The 18,121-nt window shown below is 50.5% G+C and overlaps 1 protein-coding gene across 1 annotated transcript in view; it reads right to left on the reverse strand.

Moving 5' to 3' along the window:
* nbas (NBAS subunit of NRZ tethering complex) overlaps nt 1-18,121 on the reverse strand; it is a 98,102-nt gene that overhangs the window by 57,138 nt on the left and 22,843 nt on the right. Inside the window, exons 18-26 of the mRNA XM_060042390.1 lie at nt 17,889-18,022; nt 15,402-15,464; nt 12,360-12,482; nt 12,022-12,124; nt 11,440-11,517; nt 11,097-11,251; nt 7,461-7,573; nt 3,618-3,731; nt 61-174 (exon numbers count right to left, since the gene is read on the reverse strand). Of these exons, the coding sequence (XP_059898373.1) occupies nt 61-174; nt 3,618-3,731; nt 7,461-7,573; nt 11,097-11,251; nt 11,440-11,517; nt 12,022-12,124; nt 12,360-12,482; nt 15,402-15,464; nt 17,889-18,022 (997 nt within the window). The remainder of the gene's footprint in view (nt 1-60; nt 175-3,617; nt 3,732-7,460; nt 7,574-11,096; nt 11,252-11,439; nt 11,518-12,021; nt 12,125-12,359; nt 12,483-15,401; nt 15,465-17,888; nt 18,023-18,121) is intronic.

Here is an 18,121-nt window from a genome sequence, read left to right on the forward strand (position 1 = left end):
AAGGATAGTGGATATAATGGAGAATAGCAGGGACAGGATTAGGGGGGTGATGTACTGTACCTGCCGCCATGAGGTCCTGGCAGTGGATGTAGGAGGCCTTGTAGTCGAGACACTGGGCAGCCTGCTCAGCCAGGAGAGTTAACACCTGCCCCTTGCGCTGGTCTGCCTCGTCCCCTAGACACACACACACACACACACACACACACACACACACACACACACACACACACACACACACACACACACACACACACACACACACACACACACACACACACACACACACACACACACACACACACACACACGAATTAGACTTCCGAAGTGATTAGACAAACCCAAACAGGGAAACGGTGTTCAAACAGTATTTCCGGGAATCATTTTTCAATCTGTGGAGATGGATGTCACCGAAGCAGTGCAAACACACTCTGCCATCTCATAATCCCCCATATCGTGTAGCACATCCAACTTATTACATCTTCCACCCAATCCTTCATCTAAACAAACACTCTGGCGCGCACACATCGGGTACACAAACAAAGACTGGTCTCGCACTCACCCACACACGCACAGACGTTGTTGTGCATGTGTGAGAGTGCCCGCCCACGCCTGATGTGGAAAACCAAAATATGATTCAGCGCATCAACTGCAGCCGAAGCTGACGGAGGCGCGACATCACAATTTTTCTGATATGAACTATTTTGTTTGGAATTCATCATCACCCAACGAGAATAAATTAATGAGGAAGCGCAAATTAAATAATACCTTCGTGCCCTTGGCCCCCCTATGTGCATTCATCTCAGCCCGACAACCCCTGGAGCCCGCAAGAGGCATTATAAGCATGCACAGGGCGTACTAATTATGCACAGGATGTTAGCATGTACGGGACAAACTCAGCATGTGCGGGGGAGCGAAGGGTGCTAGCACGTGGGGGGTACTTGGCTGAGGATAGGTGTTGGGCAGGGTTGGAGGAGGGTTGGACAGGCGAAGCATGGACGGGGTCTTAGCATGCGCTGGGCATTGGCATTTGGCATGCATGGCGTGTTAGCAAGCTCAGGACTGCAGCATGCTAAGGGACACTATCATATACAGGGTTGACTTACTGTGCAAAAGGGATTAGCATTCAGGGTACGTTAGCATGCACGGTGTGTTAGAGTGCAGGTTAAGTTAGCATGCAGGGTACGTTAGCATGCAGGGTGTGTTAACATGCACGGTTTGTTAGCCAGCCCAGCGGGGTGTTAGCCAGCCTAGCGTAGTTCCCCCTTTGATCCCTGCGACAAATTATCAGAAGAAGAAGACTTGTGGAGAAGGTGATGCTTGTGAGAGAGTCTATGTTTATCATCACAGAGCGTTGGAGACGGGATCACGTCAAGCGGGCCTCCTGTGTGACGCGTGTGCCAAGTGACGGGTCCATGATTGGCTGCTTATAGTGGGGGGTGAAGGGAGGCGTTGGTGGCATGCCATTGTGAAGGCATGCAAGGAGTGATGAATGAGGGGGTGATGGGTGAGAGTCTCTCTTTGAAGAGGCTTATCAAGTCTCTGGAGTTATTCTGGATGAGCGCAAGGTGTGCAAAGGTGTTGGATTTAGTGAGTGAGTGAGTGAGTGAGTGAGAGAGTGAGAGAGAGAGAGAGAGTGTGTGTACCACTGCATGCGTTTGAGCATCTGACCCGTTTCACTGCCTTCCTTTTGACCAAAACAATATATAGATGGGCTCAAATCAATATCTGGCCTCGTTCCACATAGCAGACATAAATAAAGAACTCAACTCAGAAATTTCGAAGACAAATTGAAAATCCAACCCTTTCCCTGGCAGCTGACACCGAGATCGTGCGGGAACGGTGAGGCATGTCGGAATTATTGACAAAAGAGATAACAATCTTCCAATAAAGAACTGTCATTATAAATCAACATTTGAAGGAAAAACATCTAAAAGGCTACGTCAACAACAACAACAACAACAAAAGTAACAATCCTAAATTGTGTTTGGGTCGAGCGCTACTCCCACATGTTGATCCGTCTCGCCGTGAGCAGGAGCAGTGAATCTCCTCGGTGTACACAGCCTTCTTCCCTGTTACACACACCCGTCAATCCAGAGGAAGGGCACAGCTGTTACTGTCGTTGTTGTTGTTGTTGTTGTTGTGCTTTTTATTCTCTTGGCAGCCTGGCGGCCTCAGATTTACAGAAGACTTCCGCAGACCCCAGGCAGGGACCCAAGCCAAGAGGGGCACCGCTGATAACTCTGTTAAATATTCACAGCGGAGACTGGGAGCGGTGCACCCATCAAAACCTCGCCAGCCCTTTGTTTGTTTATTTTAAAATGTGTTCATTCTCCCTCTGTCTGTCTCTCTGTCTCTCTCCCCCACGCTCCCTTCATCTCCCCCCACTCCCTCTCCCCCCCGCCTCTCTCTCGCCCTCTCCCTCCCTCCTCTCTCCCAATCCCTCTTCTCTCCTCCCCCCCGTCTCTCTCTCCCTCCCTCTTTTCTCTCTCTCCCTCCCTCTTTTTTCTCCTCCCTCCTCTCTCCCTCTTTTATCTCCTCCCCCCCTCTCTCCATCCCTCCCACAGTCGGGACGCCCCGCAAATAGTAATTCCGGAGGCGCAGGCGCTTAAAAGTGTCCCAACGCCAAAACACCAAAAGCGCCAGATCAAAACCACTACAGAGGGAGGCAGCGGCGGCTCGGAGACCCACAGAGCGGAAGGATATCAGGGAGAAGGGGAGCCGACAGAGGCAGGACGACGGCGAAAAAAACACCGAAAAGAAAGTTGAAAAGAGCCGTTTGGGCTGCAATTATTCAGAGGAAGGGGAACGCGAACAGGAGGAAGACGGGCACCCGAAGGAGCGAAAGGGAGCCGTGATGAAAGAGAGCCAGAGTTTTGCCTCGCTTCCGTTCCGCCAACCACGGTGAGGTGAACCCCCGTACAGAGTTTATTTTTATTTTTAAATAGCTCACCTCCAGGTGTGTGTAAGGAAGAGGGCACGTCGTTTTCTTTACTCGTCCCAGCAGTAGCCGGGTCCCCCCCGCCCCCCACACTCACTCACACGCCAGCGGCCAGGCGGAGGGGGTCAAAGTTTATCTCCGAGACTTGGTTTCACAGGCAAACGGTCGCCCCCCCCTCCCGCAACCCCCCCCCCCTGTCCAAGCGCCCCCATGGGGCTCGCCCCTAAGCGAGCAGCGCACCGTATCGCAGCACAGGTGTCTTGAGGCTGTGGATCCACCGCCTCACCCCCTGATTCCATCCCTCGGGAGCAGGGACGGGAGTGACAGATCTGGCCTGGCCTTTAAAAACCGGACCACCAAGTTGAATATTAAATCAGCCTATTAGGTATGGGCGGGCTCGGTGGCCAGTTAGCCCCCCCCCATGCAGGGTTAGCAAGTGAGAAAGGTTGGAGGAAATCTATAATAAAGAAATGCATGATAACTATATTTTATATAATTAATAAGAACCGACACAACTTTCTTTCTTTCTCATAGTGCATGTATGCACATGCCTGTGCACGTGTGGTCAGAAACATATGTGTGAGTCTGTGTTTGTGTCCGTGTGTGCATGCTTGCCTCAAGTGGCCGCTCAATAGAATTGTGGCTGTACATGTGTGTGTGAGTATGTGCACGTGCATACCTGCAACACGCAGCAACCAGGCCAGCTGGAGGAGGGTGGTGGACTGCCTGTAGGCTGTGGGACACTGGGCGATGCACTCCTTCACCAGAGACAGGCGGTCAGACCGCAGACGCACTGAGAGAGAGAGAGAGGGAGGGGGAGAGAGAGAGAGAGAGGGAGAGGGAGAGGGAGAGGGAGAGAGGGAGAGGGAGGGAGAGTAAGAGAGAGAGAGAGAGAGAGAGAGAGGGAGAGGGAGAGGGAGGGAGAGTAAGAGAGAGAGGGAGAGGGAGAGGGAGAGAGGGAGAGAGGGAGAGGGAGAGAGGGAGAGAGGGAGAGTAAGAGAGAGAGAGAGAGGGAGGGAGACAGAGAGACAGAGAGAATGAGAGAGAGAGAGGGAGAGAGGGAGAGAGAGAGAGAGAGAGAGGGAGGGGGAGAGAGAGAGAGAGGGAGAGGGAGAGAGAGGGAGAGAGAGGGAGAGTAAGAGAGAGAGAGAGAGGGAGGGAGACAGAGAGACAGAGAGAATGAGAGAGAGAGAGGGAGAGAGAGAGAGAGAGAGGGAGGGAGGGAGGGAGGGAGAGGGAGAGAGAGAGACAGAGAGAGAGAGAGAGAGAGAGAGGGAGAGGGAGCGCGAGCGGGAGAGGGATAGGGAGAGAGGGAGAGGGATAGGGAGAGAGGGAGAGAGAGAGGGAGAGAGGGAGGGGGAGAGAGAGAGAGAGTGAGAGAGGGAGAAGGAGTGGAGAGAGAGAGAGGGAGGGAGAGTGTGAGAGAGCGAGAGAGGGGATTAATATGATAAAAAAATACACAAAACCATGATACATAATTAATAACACAAGTTCCCATTGAGAAACAAAAAAAGAGTAGTGCAAGGACGATATCCGAGTCTGTTGCCCCTAGATGTATTCCTCGCTACATGGGAGAATAACTCATTTTGAAATAAGAAACACATTTAGAAACACCACATTTAATCTAAAATAGTGCTGAGGCCAGGGGAACCGTGTCTGGTAATGTCCTGTCCACACCCGCGCCAGCCAACTGCATGGATTCATGGGTCCATTTTCACCTCGGAAATTCTATTACTTCAATTCCTTATTTTTTTTCGGGGGGGGAGGAGGGGGGTCGACTTCAGGTTTGTGCTAATGGCGCTACAGAGAACCATAGAGAACAGTCCCCCTGGCAGGATCCAGCAGACGAAAACAATTTGAATTGACCTCCACCTTTAGTGTAATCCTTCAACCTTTTCAATTAATTCCAACATTGCTCTTCGATCCCCAATAACCTTAAAACCAAAAAGCCAATAATGCCTAGGAAACCTTGCGAAAGATGATCCCCCGTCCACCCCCAGATGCCTTATTTTAATTCTCATTAAATATAAATGGAATTTGGGGGGGGGGGGGATTTTCGAGGTTTTCTAAATATATTAATATGCTCAATAATAAAATAGAAAAGCATTCCACTGAGCCTTCTGCAAAAGGCTTGCAACCTGCTTGTAGCTTTGTGCAAGGCATGACTTTAGGCGATGGAGCAGGCACTCATGGGACGAAAGAGGAAAATCTGCGGATCATCTAGCCTTACACCCACGTCCAACCACCTTGTCTGTGTTTTGGTTTTGTGCTCCTCGCCCGTGAATGGATTCACAATGACTGGTTAGAAAAGATGGCGTTGCGGATGTTACGTTGTGCATTCGACCCGTATGGGCCCCCGCGTTCGATCCAGGACAGCACCAGGAGCCTTTGTTCGATGCCCAACAGGCCCCCGACCTGTAGACCCTCAGCCATCAAGACGCCGGCGCTCCAATGACATGTATCGGGATTCTGTGATCGAGAAGTCAAATAATGTGGCTGGTGGAGCGACGACGGCCTTGGGGGAGGAATGGAAGGTTTCGTGTTTATCGGTGCGAATGAACGCTTCGCGGGGGCCTCAACGAGGGGCGATCGATACGGTGAGGGCACCTCGGGGCGATTGCGGGTCCAAGGATCCGCCCCGACTTTGAACAGGGGTGGGAGAGAGAAGGCGTGCAACTTGTGGCCTGCATACAAACCACAAAAAGCTTTCACACCAGGATGGGAGGGTTCAGAGCAGCTGCTCAGCACACTCTGGGACTCCAATGCCTCTGTTTCTAAGAATCGCAAACCCCTACCTCTCTCCGGTGCCATTACTAGCCCTTTGTTCTCATACCGCACCCCCCCCTGGGGGCGGAAAACAAGGGGATCAGAAAAGAGAGAGAGAGAGAGAGAGAGAGAGAGAGAGAGAGAGAGAGAGAGAGAGAGAGAGAGAACGGCCTATGTTGTCAGCTCGGTTGGATGAGGGCAGCGGGAGAAAGCCAGGGCCTCAGGGATGAACAGCACCTCGGTTCAGAGGTGATGGGGTGAGGGGCCGTGCCAGCTCATTCTGGCTCTGCTGTTTCTTTTCACACAGTGCCATGCGAGGAAACTGCCGCAGGGAGGGATCCGACATGGAGCCAAAAGGGATTTAAAAAAACGAAAGATCTGCGTGCCTGGAATAGCGATAGCCCAGGTGTGCCATAGGAATACAAACACGCTGTGATGAAAAGGGAAGCGCCACGCACACACGCACGTACGTGCAGGTGAGGCACACCCAAAGTCAAATGTGCAGAGCAAATTACAGACAGCTGCATAAACATCCACACACACATCAAATGCTTCAATTCCAATTAGGCCATCAAGCAGATGTTGTTTGCTCATCAGGTGATCCATAAATAACCATATTTAGATAAAGTGCAACAGAGAGGTGGCATATGGACGGATCAGTGGCTAACAGCAACACATAATTCACAGGTTAATGGGTGAAGGGTACAGGAACAATTCCCATCTTTGACATGACCTCCAGGTTTCAATTATGCGCATTACAGCACTGATCTTGTTTGAACAGCAATTGTTGTACAGACTATTACAACAGACTATTACAACACACGCACTACTGGCTGCGGTTGCTAATGCTAATTCACAGCACAGTCACACTTGACTGAGCGCCCCAAATGAAGCACAATATTGACACTGGTGGAAAAATGCCGGATAGCATCGTGGCATTGCTGTTAGTCTGAGGGCCGAAACGGCCCGTGTTTGATCCCCAAAGTCGCAGCTCAACTTAGGAATGTTCCTGCAAGAAGGCTGACCCCTACCAGCTCCCTAACAACGTAACCTCACTCGCATTATGTAACTCGGGCTTTAGGGAAGTTATTGGATGCCGACACTGATATTGATCCATAACAACAACAACCACAACTGTGCAGCATGGATCATTAATATTGAACTGGTGATGTGTAAACCAGAGCACCTCAAGGCGTTCCCCCTCATTGCTAAGATAAACAGCAGCCACGCCTTCGATCGCTTTCATCAACGTTTCCGGTCGTCAATCACAGGAAGCAACACTATTGACGACCTTATAGAATCAAAAGGAAAACTAGATACAACTTCATCATAAGCCATCCACATGCCCACACACATTTGCAGAACCTAATTCTCACACACACACAGACACAGACACACGCAAACACACACACCCACGATTCATCTACAAATGCCTCTGCTGACGCAAACATAATCAGAAGTAAAAACTATGCAAATGTCCTTCAGCTTGCATGCAACATTACCAATCTTAGTAATGCATACTGCGGAAGGCTACACACTATCCCGGCCTTCATAGTCATACGATGTTATTCTAGGGAGTTGCGGCCGTTGTGGCGGCAGAGTTTGACCATCAGCTGGTGCGCCCCCTCACACACACACACACACACACACACACACACACACACACACACACACACACACACACACACACACACACACACACACACACACACACACACACACACACACACACACACACACACACACAATAGCGTACCTTGCAATGGTAGGATGTTGACGCCAAAGTCCTCCAGCTGGCAGAGGGCGCTGATGAGGTCCAGCTCCTCCTGGACAGCCGGCGGGCCGTCTGTGATCAGCTGGAGACAAGCCCTGTGGAAATCAACACCAATCAGGAGGGCCAACCAGCGCCTAGTGTTCCCACCGGCTTTCCACACCTCCATGCAATGTGTATTTCGTTTCACATTTCTGGATATTTCATGGTCTTTTTTTCAACGTTGTTTTCGTTTATTCGACACATTTGGTCCAATTGTGGCTCTTGATTTAACCCCAAAACCTGTGTCTCTCCACAGCAGGGGATGTATTCTGGTTCCTCTTCGAAAGTGTCGTTGTTACCTGTATGACGTTCTAAGTGGCATTGATTGCTAAATTAAATTGGTCAGCAGTGCGTTGCATTTATTTACTTATTTTGCTAATGCAACCGATCCATCCGCTTGGCCTACTTCCACTACACTGAGCAAGAAGTCAGAAAACACGTTAAAAGTTTATCTTTCACATTTTCCAAACTTGAAATTGTCGCGTTCAGCGGTTGGTGGCATTTCAATGTGCTGATCCAACCATTGCTCGGACCAATCCAAGGGATTTATTTACACCAAGAGCCTATTTCTGGCACAGAGTCTAGACTAATATGACAGATCTACAAAAGGCGAGTTTACGTGTGAAAGAGAGCCACACTCATTAATACTAATAGGATTATGTGACGATAGACAAACGCAAATGCGTCTGGGAGAAAGCTGGGCGGTTTAAAATGCGAGAAAATCTTGGCTTTGTTTCATTCTCTCAGCTTCTTCATCTACCAATTATGCCGTTTAGTTGAATGCCATGAAAAAGAAGGCATTTAGAGGAGGAAAATCTGGTTTAGTGAGAAAAGACAACATCCGGGAAAAGAGTTCTGACACGAGAATGTCCTTCATTCAATGTGTCCTTGAGTTGTGAATTTTCCCCACCAAATAACTGCTTTTTATTTTCCCTCCTTTGAATGGCCCATAGAGTGGACGCGTAGGACACACACAAAGTGCTGCTCTGTTTCACGATTACCGCCCGAATAGGTATAAAAATAAAAATAAATCATAAAAATACAAAATATAAGCACCGCCAACAAATACGCAATGCCGTTATCCGAAACACTCAGAGGGACAGATTATCATTCTCTCTCTCAGCCTCTCAGGAGAGAGAGAGAGAGAGAGAAATCTAAAGCGTGAGATAGAGATAGAGAGGACAGAAAAAAAGCTGGGAAAGTGAGAGGCAAGAGAGAGTGCAGGCTGATTATGCACTCATGTCACAAAGTTTCTGCCCTCGTGTGTGTATGTATGTATGTATGTATGTATGTATGTATGTATGTATGTATGTATGTATGTATGTATGTGTGTGTGTGTGTGTGTGCGTGCGTGCGTGCGTGCGTGCGTGCGTGCGTGCGTGCGTGCGTGCGTGCGTGCGTGCGTGCGTGCGTGCGTGCGTGCGTGCGTGCGTGCGTGCGTGCGTGCGTGCGTGCGTGCGTGCGTGCGTGCGTGCGTGCGTGCGTGCGTGCGTGCGTGCGTGCGTGCGTGCGTGCGTGCGTGCGTGCGTGCGTGCGTGCGTGCGTGCGTGCGTGCGTGCGTGCGTGCGTGCGTGCGTGCGTGCGTGCGTGCGTGCGTGCGTGCGTGCGTGCGTGCGTGCGTGCGTGCGTGCGTGCGTGCGTGCGTGCGTGCGTGCGTGCGTGCGTGCGTGCGTGCGTGCGTGCGTGCGTGCGTGCGTGCGTGCGTGCGTGCGTGCGTGCGTGCGTGCGTGCGTGCGTGCGTGCGTGCGTGCGTGCGTGCGTGCGTGCGTGCGTGCGTGCGTGCGTGCGTGCGTGCGTGTTTCAGAAACCGATGTTGACATATCCGATCTTTCTGGATTCAAGAGCACACTGTCAGCACTTGAGAGGAGAACATTTACATTTCACAGGTACCGATTGTGTGTGCATTTTTGCGCGTGTGCATATGTGTGTGAGCGTGTGTGTGTGTGTGTGCGCGTGTAGTGGTGGTGGTGGCATGCACAACCACCGTTAAGGGCCTGGCAGACACCCCAGGGTGAGTACTAATTTCCAAAGGAACCACATGAAACAACCCTGCGCCTTCCCTCCACTCACGTCTTTAAGAATGGACCAGGTTGGTAAACACGCGAGTGCACACACACACACACACACACGCACGCGCACACACGCACGCGCACACACGCACGCGCACACACGCACACGCACACACGCTCACAGCGAACGACTTGGCAATCAACATCGCTGCCTCTCTATCTCTCGCTTCATTTCCTCTTCATTTCCAGCACCTCGCTCCCAGACTCCTTCAGAGGTTGAGCGGGGGTGAGTCTCCTTCCAAACACGGGCGGGAAATTACAATATTAACCATCCTCTCTTACACCTTGTTCTCTAACTCTTTGTAAGTCGCTTATTTTTCCTCCGCAGTAATGCGAACTTATAATACTAAACTGCCTCCGTGATTCATGGCAGTCTCTCGCCCTCATCTCCTTCTTTTACCGAAGCCATTAGCGTGTATCTTCCTGTGCCTATTAATATTCTTTAATAGTGTTTTTTTTTCTCCGTGCCTCTTAAAGATAACACCGTAGGATTTGTTTGTCACTAACACTGTAGGTTTGATTGAGGCTAATTAACTTCAGATGTATAATTCATTTGCAGCGAGCTGACATTGTGTTATCGTTTCTGAAACAACCAACAAAACAGCCGACTAACAAACCAACAAATTAAGTATTAGCAATAACAAGCTACGATCGCTTTGAACAACGTAACTATCTCTGTGTTGTGGTTGAACAGGGTTCCCCTTGTATTTGCTGCTATATTGGTATGTTTGCCCGTGTTACACCTCACTAGATTACTGGTCAAGGACAACGCAATAAGGGCGCACGCCGCACGGTGTGTGTTTGTGTGCGTGTTTGAGTGTGCGAGATAGCAATCGGTGTCTCTAGGGCGGTTATTTTGATCGGGAGGACACCAAGATAAACAGGGTCTATTTGTAATTAATTTCCAGAGCAGCATGTGGTAAAGGTGAGAGTGTCTGTCTGAGGAGCGAGGACGTGGCGGCGGCGGTGGAGGAGGGGCCCCCCCCACCGGTTGACTATAAATGCGTGATGACCCAATTACTGGCCCACATACGCAGAGGGGGCAGACGGGACGGGGGGAGGTCTCGCCGCCACCCCTTGGTGTCTGGCACCATTAACGCGTAAACCCCACAACAACACCCCCCCCCCCCCCCCCCCCTGACCTAGACGGGCCAACAAATGGAGGAACACAATCACCTTCATCACGGGCAGCCCTGCTAAAGTGCGCACGCAAACACACACACACACACACACACACACAAACAGACACACACACAAAACACACTAGAACGTATACGTGCACACACACACACACACACACACACACACACAATCAAAACACATTTGCGTAGATAGGTGGACACACACACACACAAAACACACTAGAACATATACATGCACGCACACACACACAACACACACACACACACACACACACACACAAAACACATTTGCGCAGATACATGCACAGACACACACACACACACACACACACCCCCCCCTCCTCGTGGGCCACACTCCTTGGGCTCACCTTGCCAGGCCCATGCAGGAGTCGGTGAGCGAGGTGGAGGAGTTGAAGTACTCGCGGGCGGCTGCCAGCACTAGCTCCACGCTCTGGTCATAAGCCACCCTCAGCGCGGGACCTTTCCCCCGGTAGGACACGCTCGCCGGCACGTCCTGGCTGACCTGAGAGAAGCAAACGCCGGCCCAAAACCACCCGGACAGCAAGAAAATGAAAAATCAGGTCATTGCAGGTGGAACAGGCGGCACTGGGCGCTGGACCGAGTGTCACAGGGAGAGCGAGGGGGCGGCCCCCGTGATGAACCGACGGAGGCCGCCCTGAGGGGGGGGGGGGGGGGGTGCAGGGACGGTACCTGGGAGCAGTGCATCAGCTGCCCCGCCAGGCGCAGGTTCTCCACGCGGCTCGAGCACAGTAGGGACTCCACGAAGACCTGGGGCGCGCACGCAAACACACACACACACACACACACACAAAGACACACACACACGCACACGCACACACACACACACACACACACACACACACACAGACAAACAGAAAATTGGAGAGTAGGGGACGCTGAGGTTACCAATTTGTTCGGAGGGGAGCTAAATGTTGAATTAGAAAAAGTTGTAACATTGTTTGGGTTCAAGTTCAGCAGAGCCGGATTGGAAAGAGACCCCCGCAGGGACTAAAGCTCTCAGGGGAGAGGAGTGTGTGGGGGGGGGGGGGATTGCTCACAGGACTGAAGTGCGTTAAGTAGCCCTGAGCTAGGGCTTAATTTCAAACAACACAGGAGAAACACCAAACAGCCCACACATTCTCTGAAGACCTCTGAAGAAGTACAACTCGTTGGGAGTCGGAGTGCTATAACTTGGGCCCTTTGCTAACCATTTGGGAGTCTATGAAGAATTAATAAGGCGTGTTTGCGAATCGGACGTGTTTGCTTGGTCACCTGATGGCAGGTCTCTGGCGTCACACAGGTGTACACGCTCTGCTGGATGTCCAGCAGGTCTTGCAGAACTCCCCTCCACACCGTCTCACTGACCGGTGGGTTTCTGGGGAACGCACACACACACACACACACACACACACACACACACACTCGGTTCATCTACACATGCATCTGCTGACGCAAACATAAGCAGACGTAAAAACGGTGGAAATGTCCTTCAGCTTGAGGGCGAAATTACCAATCCTAGTCATGCATACTGCAGAAGGCTACACACTACCCCGGCCTTCACAGTCATACGATGTTATTCTAGGGTGCTCCAGAGGGAGGGGAATCCATACTTGCGGCCGGTGTGCCGGCAGAGTTTGACCATCAGCTGGTGGGCCTCCTCCAGGCTGCTCTCGCTGTTCCTCACGTAGGAGATGGGCTTCTGGAGGCCATGCTTCTCCAGCACCTCGGACACACTGGAGACCGTAAGAGACGCAGGTAGTTACACACGCACGCACGCATAGTCATGCGTGACGTGCACGGATGCACGGCCCGCACGCATTCCCACGCACGCCCACACACACAGATGCGCACACATGTACGAAAACGGTTACACACACATACACACACAAACACACACACACAAGAAACAAACTCGGGAATCCTTTAATCAACACCCCTTTGTCAAATACATTAAACTGGTCAAACAGCCTTACATGTATTTAAATGAAAAGAAATGGAGAACGGACAGGCGCCTTGGGAGCGGTGGAAGAGACGGATGGGAGCCACACAAAAGGTTAGCCGGTGAGGGGAAATCAAACGGAGCAAATAAGAGGCAAAAGGCTATGCGGTAGCGCTTTAGCTGTTCGTTATTCTGAGTCATTTGCGATCGGCGGTGCAAATGAGACAGTGTGAAGCGCGTCTCGAGAGCAGCATGACAAACGGCATGCTGGGAGCAAACGGCATGTGGATGTGCGTCTGTGCGCCCTTGTGTGTGTGTGTGTGTGTGTGTGTGTGTGTGTGTGTGTGTGTGTGTGTGTGTGTGTGTGTGTGTGTGTGTGTGTGTGTGTGTGTGTGTAAGAGAGGCAATCCTTGGTTGTTATGGCATATGCATTCTTTGTTCCCAAGCATGTGTGATTGTGTGTGTGTGTGTGTGTGCGTGCATGTGTGTACATAACCATGTTGTTTTTGGAAGCCTGGGACCCAAAAGGGTCATGCAGTTACAGGTGTTCATTCCCTGCTGCACCTCATTACCATGGTAAACAGGTGTCTGTTTGTGTATGCATTTGTGGATATGGCTTGGTGTGTGTGTGTGTGTGTAGGAGGTGTGCGTGTACATTTCTATGTAGTCGCACACGCACCTAGAGAAAGTACAACAGACCACAGTATTTACAACCGTGTGTGTGTGTGTGTGTGTGTGTGTGTGTGTGTGTGTGTGTGTGTGTGTGTGTGTGTGGATATGCCTAAACATAAAATAGAGTGAGGGGGGGGGGACAGAAGTCTGTAGTCCTCCCTGGGTTCTGACTCACATGTTTTTTGTGTAGATATGTGGTGTGTTTGTGTGTATGTGTATTTGTTTGTTTGTAAAAAAAAAAAAAAAAAAAGGCTCACGCAGAGTAAAATAAAACTATATTTTTCCTTCTGCTGCTTCCTCTCTCCTGCATGGATTTCCTCTCTGTTCCTCCCCCCCCACCCCCACCCCCCCCACCCCCACCCACCCACCCACCGGCAACCTCTTTCTGCTCATTTCCCTGCCCCCCCCTCCTCATCACTTCACTGTCTCAGTAAGCTCACCCTAAGGGGAAGTAAGGAGGGAAGGGGAAGTGGGTGTGTGTGTGTGTGTGTGTGTGTGTGTGTGTGTGTGTGTGTGTGTGTGTGTGTGTGTGTGTGTGTGTGTGGTGAAGAGCGAGTGAGAGAGAAAAAGAGAGAGATTCTAACCTGTCAGAGCCTAAGGCCATCTGATTACCATGGGACCCATAGAAACTCCTTTGATATAAGGGTGAGTGTGTGTGAGTGTGTCTCCAGGGTATAGGAGTAAAAGTGTGAAACTGCACATGTGCTTGAGTGTATGTATGTGTGCGTCTGTGCGTGTCTGAGTGTGTGAATGTGGGCATAAATATCCATGTGCACCCACATCAGTTTGTGTGTGTGTGTGTGTGTGTGTGTGTGTGTGTGTGTGTGTGTGTGTGTGTGTGTGTGTTTTAGTGTGCGTCTGTATCTGTGTGAGCACATGTAGTTGTGTGTGCATGTGTATGTACGTACACGTGTGCATATAAGTGTGTTTGTCTGTGTGTGATTGTCTCTCTGTGTCTGAGCGAATGAACGCATGCATAAATATCCATGTGCGCCCACATCAGTGTGTGCCTCAGTGTTAGTGTGCGTCTGTCTCTGTGTGTGCACGTGTAGTCGTGCGTGCACGTGGGCATATATTTGTGCATGTGTGTCTTTGTTTCTGTGTATGCGTGTGTGTGCGCATGTATGTGTATGTGTATATATGTGCATGTGAGTGTGTGAGTGTGTGTGTGTGTGTGTGTGTGTGTGTGTGTGTGTGTGTGTGTCGTTCCCGGGGACACACATGCTTCCCGGGTGCATCCCGTCGGCCGGGGTGGGGGCGGGAGGCGCGCCGGCTGGCTGCTTAATAAGTCATGCTACAAAGCTAACATTTCCCCATTGAAGCGGGCCCTGCTTGCTAAAGCGATAAGCAGCGCGGCTCAGCACTGTGAATGGCGGTCGGCCGGTGGCGAGGGGAGGAGAAGGGGACGGACTGAACCTGGGGGGGAGGGGGGGGGGGAGGAGCAGGGAGATAGGCAGAGGCCAGAGAGATGGTGCAGAGCACCGAGGAGGAGCAGCCCGAGGAGCTAGGACAATAGTGGCTCAACATACTTTGCTACAGACATGGCTCTGGCCAGGGGAGATGGGGCGGGGGGAGAGAGAGAGAGAGAGAGAGAGAGAGAGAGAGAGAGAGAGAGAGAGAGAGAGAGAGAGAGAGAGAGAGAGAGAGAGAGAGAGAGAGAGAGAGAGACACAGAGAGGGGGGGAGGTGGAGAGAGAGATGGAGTCAGAGACAGGAAGAGATGAAGAAAGAGAGAGAGAGCGAGAGAGAGAGAGAGAGAGAGAGAGAGAGGGGGGGAGGTGGAGAGAGAGATGGAGTCAGAGACTGGAAGAGATGAAGAAAGAGAGAGAGAGCGAGAGCGAGAGCGAGAGAGAGAGAGAGAGAGAGAGAGAGAGAGAGAGAGAGAGAGAGAGAGAGGAGGTGGAGAGAGAGATGGAGTCAGAGACTGGAAGAGATGAAGAAAGAGAGAGAGAGAGAGAGAGAGAGAGAGAGAGAGAGAGAGCGAGAGCGAGAGAGAGCGAGAGAGAATGAGTCAGTGTGTATGCCGGTGTGTCTCTTTTTACCTGAGGTGCTTTTCGAGTCGGTCCACCAGGTCGTGCAGTGAGGCTGTGATGTCCGTCTCTGGCCTATAGCATGATAAACAACACACATACACACAAACATACACACACCCAAACGCACACAGAAAACATAGAAATACAGTTCAGTGTATTTGTATATTTAAATATACTAAAGAAGCAAATGTTACAGCCATTTGTATAAACATAGGATGAAGTCGGTGTTTATGTTTGTGCGTGGGCATATGTGTGTGTGTACAGTGGGATTCAGTATGCGCACTGAGGGTCTACCCAGTCCCATCGCTGAAAATAACAGCCCATGGTTCTGTGCCTTGTGGCAGAGAATTCTAGGTCAGTCTGGGCCTCGACTCAGTGGAGAACTGACCCTGATCAACACACACACACACACACACACACACACACACACACACACACACACACACACACACACACACACACACACACACACACACACACACACACACACACACACACACACACACACACACACTCTTTACATCCTCACACCATTGCTCTGAGTAGGGCTCATTCTACCTCCCTTTCTAAATCTATTTAAAACCCATCTTCTCCCAGTTAGTCTCTCACTCTCTCCCCTCCCTTTGTCTCTCTCTCCCTCTCCTCAGTGTATCTCTCTCGCTCCTTCTCTCACACACACACACACACACACACACCCCACACACCCCACACACACCTCCCCTCCCCACCCTTCCATCTATTCCTCTGCCCAGTTCCCCCGGTCTCCACTATCTAAGGGTGGCTGCACATTACATTCCTCTGTGCGGCTTTAGGCCTAATTAAGCCATCTCGCACGAACTGCGAGAATTGGGTTGAAACACCCAAGCCCTGGTTTCCCTCTGGCCGTTCACATTCATATTATGCCAGGCGTCATTGGCTGGGGGCTTAATAATCCAAATAAATCAATCCAATGCCAAAATAATAGGTCGACTGTGCCGTACTCTGCATCGATAATCCAAAACCCTCTTTTGGCAGGGAGTGAGCTTCAGAAGGAGAATGGGCTTTAGATGAGTGAAAGCCAGGTTTTGGGTTTTCTTAATTTGACAGCATTTTTTCACTCAACATTTGTCTTTTGTAGCTCCCGACTAATGGCTGGTCACAGCCTTTTACAGTGGAAAAAGTGTTAAAAGCAAGCATTAAAGGCATTCGAACTATTGCTGAAACCTTTAAATCCTCTTGCAATTGATAACTCATGGCGGTATCAAACCATGTTGAGTCAGATCCAACTAATTTAAGGGCTGACGTGATGTTTTTTTTTGTAAACGGGATGAATTGTTTGTTTCAAGCCGTGCTCTGACCACATCGATTCCCTCACAGACCCTCTCTCTCCCTCTGTTCGGGGGTGAAATTCCATCGGTCACATTGACCGAAACACTGCATGCCCAGAATTTTCCACTGTGGCTGGCAATTTCTCTCTGCAACTCCTGCATTTATTACCTGAAGGCTCACTTTGCTTTTGACCGAATATTGACACGGCACGCCCCCACACGACCTCCACTACCTCTACCACTACTCTGCCCTCGTTGAACAAGAGAAATGTGTTCCAAATAGGCTAACTTAAATCTCATCTTTACTTATAAATGTATATATATATGAAAGAGAGAGAGAGTGAGACTGATTACGAGAATGAGAGAGTGAGTGAGTGAGTAAGAGAGAGATTTGCAGCCGAACCTATATTCTTTTGGAAACTCTCTTGAGAATTGTGGCAGTTGGAGACTTAAGTACCTTGAATTGCTAAAAGTGTTGCGTCCATCTTGGCACGTTCTTTTCTCTATCTTTCTCTGCGCTTTTCTGTGGTCAAGATGTGAAGAAGGGAAAGACTCTAACAGCAGAGAGAGAGAGAGCGAGTGTGAGAGAGAGCGAGAGCGAGAGAGAGAGCGATATAGTTCACTGAGCACTGGGGTACGGAAAGAACTCCATGTCAACTGATCGCTCCCAGGAGAAGGGGCGAGTGTTAATCAGAGAGCGAGAGAAAGAAAGAGGCACAGCGAAAGAGTGATCGAGAGAGAGAGAGAGAGAGAGAGAGAGAGAGAGAGAGAGAGAGAGAGAGAGAGAGATAAAAAAACAGTAATTAGGGTACGGGTAGAAACAGAGATAAGGTGGAAAGGACCTTATTATCCAAAACCCATATTGAAATAAATGGGAAGGTTTGGCCAGAATTTCTTAAAAAATGACTAACGCTAGATATAAGTTCACCATCAGGAGAGTCAGCTAAAGTTAAACACTAATATATGTAACATGTTTATGTCACATGCCAAGTAAATCCTTATAATCTGTGATGATAATTGTGTCCGGGCCAAGTTTGATCAATAATCAATAACAAAACAATCTCAGTTTGTGTATCACAAATATGAATAGGTTCATTCTCGATGGCACTCGTTCATGCGTCTGTGTGTGTGCTTGTGCGTGTGCGTGTGTGTGTGTGTGCGTGTGCATGTGCCAAGAGTGCATGCTGACCCGTAGCCCCTCTGAGGGAGGCACTCGAGGATGTCGTAGCAGAGGCTGAGCTGGTTGTCTCGCTCGCAGCTGTAGATGCACTCCAACGCCACCGACATCAGCTGGTCCGGGTCACTGATGAGCTTCTGTTGACACTGGGAGAGGGGAGAGGAGAGAGGGGAGAGGGGAGAGGGGAGAGGGGAGAGAGGAGAGGAAAGGGGAGAGAGGAGAGAGGGGAGAGGGGAGACGAAAGG

Source organism: Gadus macrocephalus, chromosome 21 (assembly GCF_031168955.1).
Source record: "Gadus macrocephalus chromosome 21, ASM3116895v1".
Lineage (NCBI taxonomy): Eukaryota > Metazoa > Chordata > Actinopteri > Gadiformes > Gadidae > Gadus > Gadus macrocephalus.